Source organism: Cheilinus undulatus, linkage group 2, assembly GCF_018320785.1.
Source record: "Cheilinus undulatus linkage group 2, ASM1832078v1, whole genome shotgun sequence".
NCBI classification, from domain to species: domain Eukaryota; kingdom Metazoa; phylum Chordata; class Actinopteri; order Labriformes; family Labridae; genus Cheilinus; species Cheilinus undulatus.
This window is the reverse complement of record NC_054866.1, coordinates 47,906,134-47,925,644: the sequence shown is the minus strand read 5'-3', so window position 1 is coordinate 47,925,644 and position 19,511 is coordinate 47,906,134. Positions and strand designations below refer to the sequence as shown.

The following is a 19,511-nucleotide window of genomic DNA, read 5'->3' as shown; positions in this document are numbered from 1 at the left end:
AGAGCCTTGAGTTATTAAAAAATAATAATGAATATAAAAGGATGATTTTGGGGGGGGACTGGTGGCTGTGTCCATATGCCCCACGTGTGGAACAAGGTTACAATCGTTTTAAATTTTTTAGTAGTTTTAATTTAAATTAACTTCGATTGACTTGACTTCAATTTCAGTTTAATTTTTATCACAGGTTTGTTAGTTTAGTTTTTATTTTGTTAAAATGCATTGTTTGATTTTACCTTTTATCAGTTTCAGTGTTAGCTTTAATTATTCCAGTAATAAAAGATACATGTCAGGGGTCAGACCCATAAAGGCCAGAAAAAGTAAATATCAAACAATTTTAAAAACATATTAAAATAGACTTCTTGTTGCTTTTTTATTGTTTGTTCAAATGTAATATCTAAATACCACTTCAGATGTGAAACTGCTATTGTGTGAAGTCTTATCTGATCAAATGAGGCTATTTTATACTCTCCAGACTTGAACTACTGGGAAAGGGTTAGGTTGCCCAACATATTTACTTAAATGCTAGAGTGTATAGTACATGTGATTGTTGGAGATGTGTTGTATAACATGTGAACACATGCTATTCACTCCTGTGTGCACACAAATTGCCCACCAAAAAAGTTTAAGATTTTTTTTTATAACTTCTAAGGATTAAAATAAAAATCAAGTTTTAGTTAGCCTTGTCATGTGTGGCCCATAGCATCTTTCCCAAATGTTTCTTCCCTCATTTATTTTTATATATACATATTTATTTTTATATATACCTATACTTCAGCTAAAGCAGGTCTGTTAACAACCTAACACACAAAATTATTTGCTTGTATGGCCAGGGATTACAGATAATATATGCAGATTTTTAGAGTCAAGATACTGGTTTTAAATATCGGCAGGAATTTTCATATCTGCCGATACTGATAATTCACCTTTTGATCTACTGTTGCCGATATACCAATAAAACTAATATTAATAATATGATGGATTTTATTTTAGTACCAGTTAAATAAAATATCTTTAATATTTAGTTTTAGTTACTTTGTTAGTTTCAGTTAACTATAATAACCCTGATGTGGAACTGTTCTTTTCCAGGCAGGTAGCTGGGTTTTGGTCTAATCTGTGACTGATGTCCTGCATGCCATTCCACACTATCTCTCTCCAGTGTGTCAGACTCTGTCAACTGTCTTAAAGGCATAAAAAATAAATCTTAGGGAAAAAACGGACTCAAGTCTGAGCAACAGTCAAGCCCCTCAAAAGAGTTTTCTCCAATTTCATACAACACAAAAAAGGACGGTCTTATTTTAAAGAAGCTGCAACAGTTTATCTTTTTAAATAAGTATCTTGCTTACTTATCAGACAAGCTGCTGATTATTGTCAATCCTTAAAAAAACAGATTGATGAATAATTTGCACTCCTATCTGTACAGTAGACCTTCATACAGCATATTACACACATACAGTTAAACACACAAAGCAGCAGTCTGGACTCCACCCGGCTCAAACACTACCCGCACCAGGGGAGTTCGGCTCAGTTTCCGCCCTGCCCAGGATGAGACTGCAGAGGATCGAGAAATTATGTCACAGACAACTGTGCGCACCATGGCAGCTGGACAGAATGCAGTGACACAATTCTGAGTGTTTATGGATGGAAATATTAGTCTAAAGCTTCACAGAAATAAAAGTGGCCTCTTTGTAATATCTTTTCCACAGAAACACAGCAGTTATTTGAATTTTCTCAGAACAGACAAACAGCAGAGACTTGTTTGTTCCATGCAAAAATCAAACAGCAGCCTGCTGACTTCACTGTCACAGGCTTCATTTCATCAGCATCCATGTGTCTAGTCAATGTCTTTCAGCAGCCACTGTTGGTCTAAATACTCTGCTGGGTCATTGCATTAATATCTTTTCTGGACCAAAACAGATTGAGAAAGCTGATCTCCAACCAACAGCAGCCACTTAAGAAGAATAAATTTTGGGGTGCCAGTAGCCAAGTGGTCACCCATGGAGGTGTGACCCGTGTACCGAGGCTGTTGTCTCAAGGTGGGCGGCCCGAGTTCAAAACTAGCCTGTGTCTTCTTTCCTGCATGTCATTGCACACGATGTCTCCCTAGTTTCCAACTCCATCAGCTGTTCTATCTCTTTAAAAAATGCAAAAACAGTTAAAAAATAAATACTAAAAAAAGAAAAGATCAAGCATTAAATTGAATCAGAGAAAATTTACTCCTTTTCATCAGTAATCCTCTGAAAAACAGTACACTGAAGACTGAACATGTTTGAATTAGCTACTTATCATATTTCAGTCTAACTTACACATATAATACAATTTTCTCTGAATCATTTAAAACCATCTGATCAGGTTTTCTGATGAAAAGGTCACCAAAAATTCCAGTCAAGCAGTTAAACTTGATAAAATCACTGAACAGCAATCTATATATAACATGAATGGAGACTTCACAGCTCCACTCATATGCATAGCATTACAACATCAACAAATGTCATTCAATTATCACCTTTGCAGGCCAAACACAAGACATGCTAGGTGTGAATTGTACTAAAATAGGATCAGAAATCTGTGATGAGCTTCAGGCAGCCTGAGGGAATCTCTCAGCTCCTGTGAACCGGTACTGATGATTTTACACATCAAGATCACCTTAGCCAGTCAGGCGTGAAAACAACAGCTCACAGTTAACCCGGTAGAAACCTGGACGTACAAATACAGAAACACTGCTTAACCCAAGTATGCTCTGTGTCAACTGCAGCTTTAGACAAGAGACTGATGTGCTGTATAAATCCCTTTAATATAGGACTGAACCTATGGGGACAGAGCAGCTGTGAAGGTTACAGCACACCCCTCACTATTTAAAACCCTCTTTAATTCTGTCTGTCCTTGCTACTGGCTTTGTTACGCTCTGATTAAGTAAGTTAAGCATGGTGTTTAATATAGGAGTGTATTTTAAAATGCATGCAGTAGGGGAATAAAAGGATGTCTAACTTCCACGATTGATGTCCAAGCTTTATTAACATCAATGATGCCTGTTGGATTAGCTCTCAGTAATTAAAGGGCATATGTTGAATTGCTAGAAATCTTTTTTTAAAAGCTAAAAATAGTACCTGTTACAGTTAACAGCCAGCCTGTTAGAGTTAACTGCTAGCACAGTATCTGTAAAACAGACACAGAATTTCATTTCACTTTTTTCCATTATTTGGGTACTCTCCAACCTTCTCTTTGTGCAGAACACTAACATGTAAAGAATTGTAATTGCTAAGAAACTGATATTAAATCTCTGGAAACTGAACATTGTGCCTCAGTTTAAGACCTGGCTGACTGACCTCACTTGTGGACTTCACATGTAGAAGATACAGTATAAAGGATGGTTATCGTTTGGGTTTTTCTGATACCGGTGCTAAACTGATCATTTTTATATAATGCTGGGCCTAAACAGTGCCTGAATCGATATTTTTGAGAGGAAAAAGATGCGCTGAAAGTCAGCAGGGGGACTAAAAGCTGTCTGGGTACCACAAATGATTCTACAGAAATGTGTGTATAAGATTCCAGTCGAGTATGGGATATGAAAAGGAAACAGAGGTAACTTAACACATAAATCACACGAATTCCATATCTATTTTCTTACCTTTCATTTGGGAATGTGTGGTATAGAAATTAAGTATCGATATCATGGGTAACGGTACTATATCGGTACAGGATTATGATACTCATCGTTATACATAATGATATGATGGACAACCTTAACAAATTTTTCAGTATTTGGATAATCTTAATGGATATGACATAGTTCCTACCGATTATCTTTCTCTTTATACCTTGTTCTTAAGATAACCAGTACTGTGCTAGCGATGCAGAGTAGCTGAATGTTTTACAAAGCAAGAAGCCCTTTTTTGTTTTGTTTGTGCTTTTTAATTTGCTCATTTTGTATAAAAATCTCTAAAAGTCTTAGCAAGAATATTCTTGAAAAAAAATCTCTTGTTAACTAGCTTAAAGTCAGCATAATCTTCTTACCAACAGGGGACAGACAAAAAACTGGGGCAGTTAAATGATAACATTTTTTAATAGCTATAAATCTTTGAATTATTGTGGCTTTTGTCGCATGTTGATATTTCACTATTTTGCATTTTAAACATCTTAATCTAACTGACTTCCTGTTTGGATAGAGACCTGCTTTTTGAAAGAAAATAAGAAACTTTGGGTAGATCTAAAATTATGACATGAACTTAACCACAGAAAAAGGAGCTTACTATGGACTGGAAAAGAAAAAAGGGAACAGAAAAGGGTAAATGTTGGATAATACAAGGTGCAGATAATTTTTTACCTGTCAACTGAGCTGTCTGTAAGTTTTTAAAATGAAATTTGACATTGAGAAGCAGTGGTGGACTTATTCTGCATTAATGTAGCTGCTGTTACATGCAGTGAATCAACCAGTGTGACAATAAGTTTGGATCTTACTTAATCATCAGCAATACATTAATGCTGACGGTCCAAAATCAACTTTGTAAACAATTCATGACGCTTCATGGAAACTGAATATCAGCTATCATGCTGGGAAACCAAGCTGTCTAATATTCAGCTATTTGATCTATGACTGTTGAAAAAAACCTTTAACAATCCACAAAACAGCACTTGTTAAAGTTGCACTGGTCTGAAAAACACTAATAATGAACAAAACAAATAATTATATTTTTAAAAGGTCTGGACAGCCCATATACATCTGCAGATCAAAACATAACTGCCATGACAAAACTGCAAAGAAAAATCTTTAGAAACTGGTCACCATGACCTATCCCTAAGTTCTCTTATCTCTCATTCTCAGCTGCAAATACCACAGTATAAACTACACAAAAACAATACCACACATACTGCAGTGGCATAAATTTGACTTCAAATGATCCAGCAAACTTTCAGTCTAGAGAATACCAGTGCAAAATCAGCTTATTGGGGCATGATAGCACTCACCTTTTCAATTTTTTCCAGCCATTCCTTATTCTGGGCCAACTCAGCCATGAAGGCCTGGTGCTTGAGCCATTTCTTATGAAGCTTCTGGGTCTCGTCTCGGCTGCTGTCCCTCGCCATCAGCATCTTCTCACAAACCCAGTCCCCAAGCTGGGTGAAAGACAAAGAGAGAAAATACAAAAGAGAGAGGCAGAGGTTAGTATGGATAGGCCTAAATAAAAAAAGATTACTTATCTTTAAAGTATTTGGATGAATCAAAACACTACACACTGCTATGTACGTGCTAAAATTATGTCAAGTTCGTAAGAGAAACCAGTTGTATTACATAATAGGCACAGACAGTCATTATCTTTTGCATTTAGCCTGCTAACTAGCTTCTGTAGTATAGAAAATAAATAAATAAAAGATTGTTTCTGGATAATCAAGCCAGAAAAACCTACAGTTGGAAATACAAGGTCAAACCCCCCCAACATGAATATTTAATGACGCACAGCAGGCACATGTAGGCTGACACACGTGTACCAACAAGCATGGCGGCAGGAATTCACATGTACACACAAAACACCGCAGATCAGTATCCACAGACCCACACACCCACACAGCAAATGACCAGCGCTCACATTTAGCTCCATTATCCATCAAAGAAAAAGATATTCACATTTTGCACAGACCTGGTCCATGTGACAGCACAGTAAAACCAACTCACGCCTGTGCTGACAGCATCGGCAACATATTCAGGTCAGCGTTAGCATCATCGCTCTCCGTTCTCACACCTGCATGCAATATTTCCACCTGCACATAATTCCATCCCAGCAAATCAAATAACCCCCATTTACCGGCAGCATTCAACAGAAACAACCAACAAGACTGTGGCAGCTGCTGGCAGCCGTTGGTTTCCGCATCCTCGCTCTTCTGCCTTCACACACATACAAAAATGCTCTTCATCACGGAGACATGTGGAGAGGAAAATGGGGACAAAAAGGAAAAGAGAAGAAAAGGGCTGGAAGAAGAGGGTGCCTTCAATAGAGCTGAAAAGATGACAGCAACGCAAAAGGTAATGCTAAGAAGAAGGGTAAATAACAACAACAATACTGGCCGAGGAGACAGACTGGTACTTCAAACTGAGGCTGCGCTCCCCCCTCTCTTCCCATCTCTCTCTCCCCCTCTCTCTTACTGAATATGCTATGTTGCTGAAGATTTGCAGTGGAGAGAGGAGGGGTGGGGGTGGATCTGTGACGGGGGAAGAGGGCACGAATGAGGATGAGTGAGAGAAGAAGTAGAAGAAAAGAAAGAAAAAAGAGAAAAGATCCTCCCAAAAACAATAAAATGGCAGGCAGGCAGCCGAGCCGGTGGATGGGCGCCCCTCCCCTGCCTCACACCTACAGCGAGTGGGATAGAGAGTGAACAGGCTGGATAGAGGAGAAACTGAGTGGAGGAGGAGAAGAGGGAGGAGCAAACGACCAGGATTGGGATTTTTTTGGGGGGGGGTGTGCAGGCAGTGCCTCCATGCTCACTGGTTATGGCTAATGATGCTGAGCTGGAGGAGGTGGAGGGGGAGGTGGGATCTGAATGGTGTCAAAGTAGGTAGATGGGTAAGAGTGAAGGCTTTTACAAAAGAAGAGTTTTTTTTTTTTAAAGCACCAGTCTCCTCTAACAGCCATGCTCACGACTCCTCCACAGCTGCTTTTGTTTCATCCTTCGTCTCTCACTACTCACACCAACCCCCTCTACCATCCCTCTCTTTCTCTCTGCAGCTGTACTCTCTGTCTCCAGCTTGCCTGACGTTGCTGCAGTGGTAAAGCAGAGAGGAAAGAGAGAGAGAGAGAGAGAGAGATGGTACAGGTTTGCACAGAGAAAAGATAAAGAAAAGAAAAGAGGGGATCTGATGATAGGGAGAGAGAGATAAGAGGACAGCGCAGTGATTTAACCTGAATGATGGATGTGCAGTTGGGTAGATTTACTGCTCCTCTTTCCTTTTAAGGACCATGGCTGGATTTCTATCCAATGCCCCCTCTGTTTGTCATTCTGTCACCTCATCCTGGAGCCATCACACAACCACACACTGCATAAACGGGTACAGGCATGCTGGCTAACATGAGTGAACACGCCACATGTTGTAGATGCATTCTCAGATTCTGTGGGTTGTGCAAACACATGCATGAATACACATAGACAGGTCTGCTGACTGCAGAGGTCACGCAGGGTCACAGCCCGATGCCCCCCTTGAGGATCTAAATGAATTGAAAGAGGGTAAAGAAGGGGGAGAGAGGGAGTTTGTGAGCATGTGTTGAGAAAATAGGTTGGGGAGGTGTAAGAAAATGAATGAGACTGAGTGAAGGAAGGGGAAGAGGGCACAGAGGAGTGTCTGACGTATGAGGGGACGAAGACGATAGAAAAAAAGAGGGAGAGAAAAAGTGAATGAGGGAAGAGGAGGGACAGAGAGGGATTCATAGCCTCAGAATCACACCATCACTGCTTCATGTCTTTGAACACTCAGCCTCAGACATAGTATGACAACAAATGCTGATCAAAGAGGATGGGACCAGGGATGAAGACTCATCAAGGTGACCAAACGTAGGACTGAAACTATTATTTAATAACTAAGAACATTTGTTAGCAGTTCTGATGATTAAGCCGTCTTTCAAAGTCTTGTTTTCTGTGTTGGTGTCTTTGTAGGTCTCAAAATGTGATCATTTAGTTTGCGGGCTCCTGTTAGCCTAGAGTGAGAGCCTTTTAAGATGTTACATTAGCTTCTGATTAATTCATTTCTGTCATGTTGTCCCTAATTAAGAAATCATAAAAGAGATACTAATAATTATTTCAATCTGCTTGAGGAAAGATTTGATTTTAAAATGAGTATAAAGAAATTATTTTAACTCTTTAGATATACAACCCCAATTCCAAAAAGTAAGGACACTGTGTAAAATGTTAACAAAAATAGCATGCAATGATTTTCAAATCTCATGAACCTATATTTGATTCACAATAAACAACATATCAGATGTTGATCAGACACATGAAAAATATTAGCTCATTTTGAATTGAATGGCAGCAACACATCTCAAAAAGGCTGGGACAGGGCCATGTTTACTATTGTGTAGCTCCCCCTCTTCTTTTAACATTGGTCTGTAAACATCTGAGAAGTGAGGAGATCAGTTGTTGTAGAGGAATGTTGCCCCATTCTTGTCTGATGTGGGATTCTAGCTGCTCAACAGACCTAGGTCTTCTAGCTGAATTTTTTTGTTTTATGATGCGCCAAAGGTTTTTGATTGTTGAAAGGTCTTAACTGCAAGCAGGCCAGCTCAGCACCTGGACTCTTCTACAGTGAAGCCATGCTGTTGTGATGGATGTGGTCTGTGGTTTAGCATTGTCTTGCTGAAATATACAAGGCCTTCCCTGAACGAGACGCTATCTGGATGGGAGCATATGTTGCTCTCTCTACCTACTTTTTAGCATTGATAGTGCCTCTCCAGATGTGTATGCTATGGATGCCATAGGCACCAATGCAACCTCATACCATCAGAGATGCAGGATCTTAAACTGCGCACTGATAACAAGCTGGATGGTCCATCTCCTCTCAGTTCATTGGACCCTGCATCCATAATTTCCAAAAGGAAATTCAAATTTTGATTCAACCGACCACAAAACAGTCACCTCCATTTTGCATCAGTCTATTCTCATTAAGCTTTGGCCCAGACAGATGGCGGCGTTTCTGGATCTTGTTAACATCTGGCTTCTTCTTTGCATTATACAGCTTTAAGTTGCATATGTGGATGGCACTGTGAACTGTGTTGACAGACAATAATTTCTGGAAGTGTTCCTGAGCCCATGCAGTGATTTCCAGAACATAATCATGTCTGTTTTAAAGCAGTACCACCTGGGGGCCCAGGGATCATGATATAATGATATAATGTACTGTAGATGGATTGATATACAAAGTCTTTACAATTTTACATAGAGGATATTTTTTCTGTTCCACGACTTTTAGATGTTACCATCAAATTCAGAATGAGCCATTTCTTCATAGAATGGTAAAATGACTCAGATTCAACATCTGATATGTTGTTTATTTTCTATCATAAATAAAATATGGGATAATGAGATTTGATAATAATAGTCTTCAGTTTTTATTTAAATATTACACAGTGCCCCAATTTTTTTGGAATTGGGGTTGTAGATGAAGAGAACATTTGTACTAATATATGAAGAAATTAAGCCATACATAATTAGAGGAAATGCAAACAGGGAGTTTTCCTGTGCTAATGTGTTACAGATACACAGCTTAGTACTGCAGCCTTTGGGCATTCACCTGCTCTTTTCCTGAAACAGACTGGGAGGTGAATCCAGGTAAAAAGCTGCAGTATGACTAAGTTGACTGCTTCAGCACCCATCACTGCCAAAGATTTTGTTGATAAGAGAAAGAAAAAGGCAGGTTGAAAAAAGGTTTTCATGATTGTGTAAGAGATAAAAAATACAGTACAAAAATAAGATTAAAAAGAACATTTTTTACTGGACAGTGTGAAAATCCTTCCACCTGGAGGCTTTTAGTCAAAACAAAAACAAAAGATGATGTTGAAGGTAGTAAGAAATCATTATAGTGAATCCCTGATTCTCTACCCCACCCCCCTGTTTAACTTGTTCTCTGTTTTAAAGGAGACATATTATTCAAAATACACTTTTTCTGGCTTTTCTAACAACAATATGTGCCCCTGGTCACAATCCCCCCAAGAATCAGTCGTTTCAACAGTAGCATGTATTCACTGATGTATGCAAGCATGTGTGAGCAAAGACAAGGCACTGCGTTAGGCTTATTACCTTTGCCAAGGAGGTTATGTGATCGGCAGGGTTTGTTAGTTTGTTGGTAAGTTTGTTACTTTGTTTGTTCGCAACATAACTCAAAAAGTTATGGATGGATTTGATGAAATTTTCAGGAAATGTCACAAATGGTATAAGGAAGAACTGATTAGATTTTGGGAGTGATCCGGATCACCATCTGGATCCAGGAATTTTTTTGAAGGATTCTGTACTATTGGGACATAGGGCTAATGGTGAAGGTCTGTGCTCTCCGAGTGCTTTTCTAGTTTACTACTGCGTATCTGTGCACATGCACAGAAAAATATTGGCCAACTGCCCTTGTTGTTAAGACACTGATTGCACAGCAGCTAAAAAATAAAGCACTTAAAACAAAAGTGAGTGGCTGTACATATGCATTGTGTTTAATCAAGGGTTTAGGGGAAGTCATGCTCTATTATTTACAGGTCTGAGCAGATCCGGGTATAAAATGTGGAAAATTGTGGGTAAGGGGTCAAATCTCAGTCTGAGCTCTACAGGTACAGGTGGATGCAGGTTTGCAAAATTTGACCTATGCAGAACTCTGCCCTAGAGCACAGATAATGGCAATAATTACAGGAGTGGTACATTAAACTTTTTCTTTTTTTTTCTTCAGAGGATGAAAAAAAGATTAACTTGACCACTGAGGCTCCCCTTTGAGTGCTGTGAGCACGCTCACACTGAGGGGGCCTGGTTGAAGCAGATGGACAGTTAAACAATAGAGATGCTATTGACTGTCATGTGAACTAGCAAGAAAGCTAGATCTGATGAGAAATATCTTATTCAAGTGCTGTATGTGATTTAAAATTCCTCACAGGAAAAAAAATAGACTTTTCAAGACTATGGAGTGCTCAAACATGTAATTCAAGACTTTTTAAGGATCTGCAGGATACATATTCACATCATGTCTTTTTTCCTTTGGATGGAAGGAAATATTTCTGAAAGAGCAGCTCCATCTAGAGAGAGTACTACATGTACTACAACTGTGGTGAATCTAAAGGCACAAGTCTGTACCAAAAAAGAGGTAAACCCTGCAGCACGCACTCAAAAGACTTCTGCCTAGTTCATTCATACACACTTATTTTAGTTTGGCTATAATGCATACAGTGTAGATTTCTCCATCTAAAAGTGTGTCATAAATCCATTCCTGGAGACCAAAGAAAAGACTCGTCATGACCTGTCCAACTAAAATATCAGAGGCTCAGTGTGAAGCAGAGAGCAGCACAGAGAAGCAAAACACATGAAGATGCAGCCCTTAAGAGAGGAACACACCCTGGCAGCTGAGAGCTCAGGTTCCCACTGACTGACGCAGTGTCACTCGCCCACTGTAGGCCACACTCACAGTCAGAGGGAGACTCCTCGAGTGTACCATATTTCTACAGACAAGGCGTGCCGCATAGATACTGTATTCAGATGACACACAGGCGCTGACACACGCACACACTCCTGTACAGTACACGCTGAGATACACTCTTCCTCTGAATTAGTGATGAGGAGCTGTGTTGCTGAATTATTCAGTAGAGCCAAAGAGAGAAAGTTGCTGAAACTAAACAAGGTTTGGCCCAGAAAGACGCCCATGACTCTGCAGGGTGAGAGAGTGAACTGCAGATTGGTCAGGGGTAAGCTGTGTGCAACACATTTAGACTCACATGAGAAACAGACCACGCAACACCCTTGAACAAAAATTAAATGCAATGCGGATCTTCCAAAAATTTAAGTGCTGTTTAAATAGCACAAGTTTAATTTTTTTTAATTACAGATAAAATAACATGTTAAGAAAATGCAGATTGATTAATCATACTTTGATACATAATGGACCTCAGCAGCTGTTTTAAACCTGATGAAAACTTGATTATTATTTCATCCTTCTGAGAGCACCATCAGCCCTATCTGAGCTTGATTAATAAGTGATTAAAGACCGAAGTATCTCCTCATTTATCTCTTAATAAGGTAAGGAGCAGAGTTTAATATAAAAACTGGCATTTTTCAGTGTTAATTCACAGATGAACTATGAATAGAAATGTTTGTCCACTACCACTGTTTCCTTACGACAGACATGACTAAAAGAAATCCATCTTTGATGGTTGAAAACTTTGACAAAAATTAAGTTTGGCCTTGGCCAAGGGGAATCGAATGAGACTAAAATGTTATTGCTGGACTGTTGGCATTCAGAACCCAGAATATTTCTCCAATGCGCGTATAATCAGTAAAAACACAAGCAGAGATGTGGTAAAAGAAAATTTAAGGTATTTTAGTATTTTCTTCAGTATAATACAAAGCTATTTAAAGGTACAATGTGTAAAATTTGGCATTTTAGGGACATCTAGCGTTCAGATTTTAGAATGAGCTGATCTGTTACCAAAACATCACATCACTAAGCGACGAGAGCCTGTGAAGACCAAAAAGGATCATGAACCGGACATCAATTACAGCAGTGACGAGGTGAGGGTTTATTCATTCATTTTTGCAACCATTATTTTTATAGATTATAGGTCAGTCTTCTTCTCCACCTGCCTTCCAGGTAGCTTTCAGGACTGGCGGGCAGGTTCGTATTTAAAAATCGCATTTTGCTCTTTCTGTCCCCAAAACGTTGCCGTAGACAACATGGCGGTTCATTATGTCAGCCTCCGTGAGGGCGACCCGCGGTAATGTAAATTCAAAAAGCTTTTTCTAATTTTGTGAAAAGAAAACGAAAGTGCAAAGGGGATGACTGTGCACTTATTTTAACATACTTCACATAGATATATAAACATTATATCCCATGTACACTGTTTCTGTTTGGTGAAATGCAGCCAAATTTTACACATTGGACCTTTAAGTATTGGTAGCCCATTAATATGGGGGATTCACATTCATATTAAAATTACAATATGGCTAATAAATAAGTTTAAAAAACAGTTTTGTCTGGATGTAAAGACTAAAATGTAAAAACAGTTAATTGACTAAAACTTTTGAGAGTGAAAATGACTAAAATGAGTATAAAACTAAAAGCTTTTTGAATCTAAAGAATAAGACTGAGACTTAAAACAAAGTAGCTGCTAAAATGAACACTTTTGAAATAACCAACTAGAAACAGGGTAATAAAGTAGGCAGATCTATGATGCAATTCTTCACATATTATCAATAAAACAATCAAGATTGACCAATAAAAAAACCTGAGTGATAGCGATTAATGTTTTTCATCATCTGATAACCCTAGTTCTTTCCTATCAGTCTCTGTAGGTAAGTATTTTTCACAGAACTCCTGAAAAACCACATTATCATTATTACTAGAAAGGTGTTTATATGTGTCCACTCTTTTGAGTGTTAATTTAACACTTTTCAAAGTGTTTTTTTTTTTTTTTACACTGAACCACTGTTACTGCAACACTGTATGATGTTAAAAATTTACACTGGTGAACACTGAGTAGTGTTGATAGTACTCTACACTGGTGTCTGTGATAAAAAATGAACTCTACCAGACTACACTTGACTGGTGTGTTAACACTTAGGAGTGTATTACAATTAATTTCAGTGGGTGTAAAATACTGTGGATATTCACTGCCCTTCTTCCACCAACATAATAATAACAAGAAACAAGACATGCAAGTTCCACAGAATGAGTGTTGAAAATCAGATACACCTGACATTAGTGACTTTCACCTCACATTGTGAGGTATTTGGTAGTAATTATGGAGTTATGAGGCAGACTCAGAGCCAGAGGTTGTCCTGAGTTGACAGACTGCATTCTCCCCATAGTTTCAAGTGAGCTGTCACCAAAGCCAAGACTTGACCAGCCTAGAAGACAACTACACTCATGGTGCAAAAGTGTTTACGCATTGAAAACTTAGGAACTCAAGATAATTCAAGAAACATGTGCAAGTGAATCCCAGAAGTGACCTCTGTACAACAGGCAACATCTAAACACAGCTAAACATCTAAATACATCTAAAACATCTGAAACCCAGCTAACCACCCTGCACAAAGGCATGATGGGAAAACTCTGCCCCCCAGATTTGAAATTGCAGTAGGTGGGGCTTGGATCAACTGACTCTCTACGGTGTTGGACTAACACTGGTTGATCAAAATTGTCAAATAACTCCAACACTGAAGGCCATTTACTCTGAATGGAGTTAAAATAACACTTTGAGTGTTAAAATCAACACTGAAATGTTTAACACTGAGAATTCAACACTCCAGTTTTTGCTGTGGACTCCTCAACAGAACCAGGATGGTTGGAAAACTATTTCTTCTTTTATCAGCATCAAAGTGGAAAGTGCACTGAAGGGATGCAACCTTGATGAAAATACATCAGTAAGAAAAAAAAGTGATGCTGCACTGCCTCTAGAGGCTGCCAAAATGAGAATTTGGCTTTGCAAACAAAACAGAAAGAAGAGTTAATCATCCATATAATTTTCTCTTTAAAAACTCTTTGACTTCACAATTTTCACATCAGACCCTACCAAGTCTTTGAATTTCAACCAATACATTAAGTTTATTGCCTCCTACCTCATGACAGTCCTGAAGAAATCTTTGAAGTTCCCATTGGTCGTTGAGTCTGTCCAGCCACTGCTGAGCCAGTTCTCTGTTCTGATTACCCCTGGAAGAATGAGGGACAGACAATTTCATGTTATATACAATAAGTAAAAGCTTTGAGCATCTCAATGGTATGTATGTGTGTCTTTTTTATTTAAACTATTCAGCACATTACGGACATTATAAAGGTCAGGGCTGGAGATACGGTTGCTGTTAACTAAACAAACACAAAGCATAATGGCTATATTACATCTGTTTGATGCCTCGAACATGAATGTACTCTGAAATAAATGTGACGTGTATGTGAGATGCAGTGTACAGATTACTGGTAAAGGAAATGTGATGATAAATAGCTAACATTTTAAATACAAACTCTTAAATAAAGTCCACAAACTCCACCTTTTGTTTTTAAAGGTTTATTTTAGGCATTTTTGTACCTTTATTTGATAAGAGGAGGATAGTGATAGAAAGAGACATTAGCAAAGACTCCTGTTAACAGCTACTGTAATGACAACATCTCATGCAGTTGGCTGAAAGTCACCAATTAGCACAGTCTCAGATTAAAACAAAACACCGGGACAGCTGTGGTCACCAGTCTGAACTTCTCAGCTGTTTCTATTGGTTACTGGTCTTATTAGTGAGGATGCTGAGCATCCACTCTATTGATGTTCACGTCGGCCATTTTATTCTTCTTCTGTGTCAGCCATCTCCTCCTTCATACTTTGTTGTATCGACACCGTTTGAACTTTAAAAAATTCAGTTTCTTCGTCATTCGACTGCTATGACTTTTCTCATTTCTAACTTTGATAAGTTTTAAAAAATAACTTTAACAATGTTAAACAGTCAGCAAAATTTCACAATCTGCACTTTTTTCAACTCCTCATAACTTTGGCATTCCTTGGGCTATTTTCATTATTCTACTATCAAACTCTTCAGCTTCTTGTGCTCTTTTCAGCTATTTAAAATACTTTTTTATACTATTTATACTTTTTTAATTACTTTGCTTTTTCTAAAACCAAAATAACATTATTTCAGATGGGCCAGCTCTTTAAATCCTCTAAATTGTTTCAACTTCTAAGGCTTATAATTTCAGCTCAATTCCACATACAGACTTCATTTTTGCTTTAAATGTAGACAAACTCTTCAGTTATTTAGGAATGATTAACATTATTGATATCTTTTACAGATTTTTCATAATCACTGATCAAACTTAATATTTGAACTCTCTCAGATGTTTACAATGGGTGTAAATGGTTTTAAGGTAAAACTTTTTTGCCCTTTTTCACCATTTTTGCCACTTTTCACCCATTTAAACTACCTTTTGCCATTAAATACCACCTTTCCCTCATTTTTTACACATTTCAACAATTTTTATTGCAACTTTTTACCCATTTTTTTGCCACTTTCATCCCGTTTTTGCCCCTTTTTACCATTTTTTCTCCCAACGTTCACCCATTTAAGCTTCCTTTTGTCATAAAATACCACTTTTTTCCTAGTTTTGCCCATTTTAGCTACTTCTTGTTGTTACTTTTATCCCAGTTTTGCCCCTTTAAACCATTTTTTTCTCCCAATGTTCACCCATTTAAGCTAACCTTTGTCATTAAATGCCACTTTTTTTCCTCTAGTTTTTGCCCATTTTAGCCACTTCTTGTTGCCACTTTTATCCTATTTGTGCCCCTTTTCACCATTTTTGTTGCCATTTCTCACCCATTTAAGCTACCTGTTGCCATTAAATACCACTTGCTTCCTCTTTATTTTTGCCCATTTTTGCCACTTCTTTTTGCCACTATATCCCATTTTTGCCCTTTTCACCACTTTTCACCAATTTCAGCTACCTTTTGCTACTAAATACTACTACTACTAAACTACCTGTTTTAATTTTTTTGCCCATTTTTGCCACTCTTGACTGCTTTTTGCCCATTTTAGTCAATTTTCACTCATTTTTTGCACACATTTTGACCATTTTATGTCACCTATAACACATTATTTGTCACTTCTCAGCCCATTTTTTGCAACTTTCTGACCCCTTTTCCACATTTTCTCCCCATTCTCACCCCTTTCACACATTTTTGTTGCTTTTTGACCATTTGTGCCACCTTTAACTTATTTTTATTGCTACTTCAAGCTGTTCTTGCTTCACCACTTAGATTGAGGCTCTTGCAAAGGTATTTTTCACCAATTTAGCTCTTTGTTTGAGCAGCGTTGAGTAACACTGCTGTAAATAATATCTCCACCATCTTTAGCACAATCTCATACTCCTGCCACCTTTAGACTTAAGAGGCTACTCTGTCAATAAGGCAGTGTTAAATATATTTGTTAACTAAATTCTATCTTTTGAGCGATGATTTTACGTTCTTCACAAATCAGGTAAAACATTCTTCAGCTTTTATGCTATTTTCATTTTTTTTCCACTATTTTTAGCTATTTTCAAGCTATTTTAATCTATTTATATGCTTTTTCAGCCATTGAATGCCAATTTCAGCTATTTTTATCATTTTCAGCTACTGAATGCCATTTTCAGCTACTTTTATGGCATTTTATGCTATTTTTATGCTATTTTTTTGCTTTTTCAGCTATTTTCAGCAGTTCTTCCACAGTTCAGCACTCAGCATCCCCACGCAATTTCAGCTGAAATTGCATTTTTATCTAGTTATATAAACTGAGTTCTGATCTCAGAATTGACATTATAGTAACTCCTTGAGTGTTACCATCTGGGTAGTCACATTGCACACATCAGGTAGCTGTAAATAGCCTGAGCCTGGTGGTGTGCCTTCTAGAGGTATCCTACAGTAACATGCATCGCATATAGGCAAGTATGTTTACAAGAACACCCATGACATTGCAGGGCCTACACATGGCATAAAGGCAAACAAACAACTGAGTTTCAATTTCATTTACAATTTTTGCTCTCTGAAGTTAAGAAAACAAGATACTCCAAATAAAACAATAATGCTACAGTATGTTGAGCTTTGTTTCATATGTGTGATAATCAAAGTGAACTTTCCCTTTCTTTACAGCTCTTCATGTGCTCTGCCCCTCCCACCAATACAGCTCCCACCATATACTCCGGTCAGTTTGACAAAAGAGAGCTAAAGTAGATGACAGTGAGGCAGCTGATGGTTAATAGAAAAAGATAAAACAACTCAAGTCATGAGAAGTCAGATCTGACACAATATAAAATAACTTTCTGATTTTTGTCACACTTAAAGCAACCAAGAAGTGTATGGGATCAATTGAAATTCAAGAACAGCTGCAGGTGTTGCAAAATCAACGAATAATCATGCCCAATAATCATGATCAAAATATAATTTACAATAATCTTGATTATAATTTTTGTCATAATCTAGCAGCACTATTGTTGACAGTATTAAAAAAAGACTAGTTGCACCCTGAATTGGAACAGCTAATTAACATAATTGTGAAATGATTTATTAGACAACCAGAATGTAATACATTAAAGTAATGATGTTGCTGTGCTCATTTATCCGTCCCCATGAGAGAAAAATAAATGTCCAATGACTTAAATTATGTAAATGTAATCTAAAGCCCATATGGTTCCTCACATTGCTATTGTTGGACACACACAGACAAAACACCCAGCCCCCACCCACCACACAGATACACACAGCAGCAGCACCTCAGCTATCACACAGATTTCATGGTCAGGTGTCAGTTTTTGTCTGAACAGACCAAGCGCTGGTATTTTTCTTTGTTTCATTTAAACTTAAGAGTCCCCTTGCTTCAAGCTCTTTAGCTCCCATTGTTTCCTTGCATTAGTGTCTCATTGTGTCTGAACAGCTGCAGAATGATTTTAAATCAGCTCAACCATACAACCAGGACAAATGGTGGTGTGTCATTTTAAAATCTGAATGATTCTACAACTACTATGAACCGTAAATGAGAGAAAAGTCTGGCAGGAATTTATCTCAAATGGAGAGTGAAACATTTCATAGTACAAAAAAATCACCGAGAAATTTTTCAATTGTGTTTTTTTTTCTTTTAAATCTACTGTATGCCTCAGGCATCAACATATTGACTGTAAAGACATAAATATCTCCTGTATAGCATGAAAATTTCCCAAAAGAGCAAGACGGTATTTTAGTTGTCCCCTCCCTTGCTGTGCTCAAGAATAAAAAAAGTTTTCAGTTAATGGAGGGGCTTTATCCTAGATATAGATTTTTTTTTTACATGTGATACAACCCTGCTAAGTAAACCTTTTAATAAAGAAATACACAGAAAGAGGAAGTATTTTCAATATCTTTAAACTCCTTGGACAAGTTAGAATAATGTTTTATTATGTGAAAAAGTATTCATTTCCCAGGTTCTAAACCTTAACCTTAATTTAGTCTTTGTTTAAATCCAAGCATTTCCTCTGCATAAACCTTCTGTTTTTGGTACCTGTTGGCGAGGGTGTCGATGCGTTCCTTGATGCGTTCAGAGTAGATGTTGCTCTGGCTAATCAGACTCTCCCCAGCCTCAATCACAGCTTTGATTCTGTGCAGGTTCAGCTCCATCGTGGTGGTGAAGTCTTTGTGTTTCTTAATGGCTGCTTCCACTGTTTCCACCGTGGTCGGCAGCTCCACATGAGCAAGGGCTGACTCCTAGAAAATTCAGAGGGGAGACGTGTCACTGCTCTTTCAGAAATCCTTAAGATTAAATAAAAAGACAGAAACCCCATAAAGAAAGCCTTTTGATATATCAGAGGAAAAAAACATTTAAGTCCTATGTAGAGAAATTTGTTTAAGGCTTTTATGTCTTGTGTGATAGCTAAGGAATATATTTAGGTTTTGGATTGTCAGTAGATAGAAAAATATTCTGTAGGGATCAGTTTTGTGTAGCATGACATCTTCTTGAAATTGTTCAAATTGTTTAGTCATCAGACTGACTTCAACATGAACTAGATGCTCCTCTAAATTAAGTGGTTGTCTTTCATATGACCTTTAATGAGAAAGCAGCAGTTCTATTTCTGAAATACAGAAGTTGATAGATTTGGTTTTATCAATCACTTCAGGACACAGTATAAGAAAAACACCCACAACATAATATTACTAGTGTTATTAGGCCCCTGGATACAGAGAAGATAAACCAAACTGAGGAAGAATAACAGAGAGAGATCTATGGCCTGAAACATCTTTGATACTTATTAAAGAAGAAATGCCACCCCGCCCTCGACTTATAAGGAGAGTCAGTTTCTGGTAAAGCTCTGT

General features: G+C 37.9%; 1 protein-coding gene across 1 annotated transcript in view; it reads right to left on the bottom strand.

Annotated features, from left to right (window-relative positions):
* LOC121520042 (spectrin beta chain, non-erythrocytic 4-like) overlaps positions 1–19,511 on the bottom strand; it is a 117,067-nt gene that overhangs the window by 49,108 nt on the left and 48,448 nt on the right. Inside the window, exons 23-25 of the mRNA XM_041803267.1 lie at positions 18,703–18,905; positions 14,278–14,368; positions 4,963–5,109 (exon numbers count right to left, since the gene is read on the bottom strand). Of these exons, the coding sequence (XP_041659201.1) occupies positions 4,963–5,109; positions 14,278–14,368; positions 18,703–18,905 (441 nt within the window). The remainder of the gene's footprint in view (positions 1–4,962; positions 5,110–14,277; positions 14,369–18,702; positions 18,906–19,511) is intronic.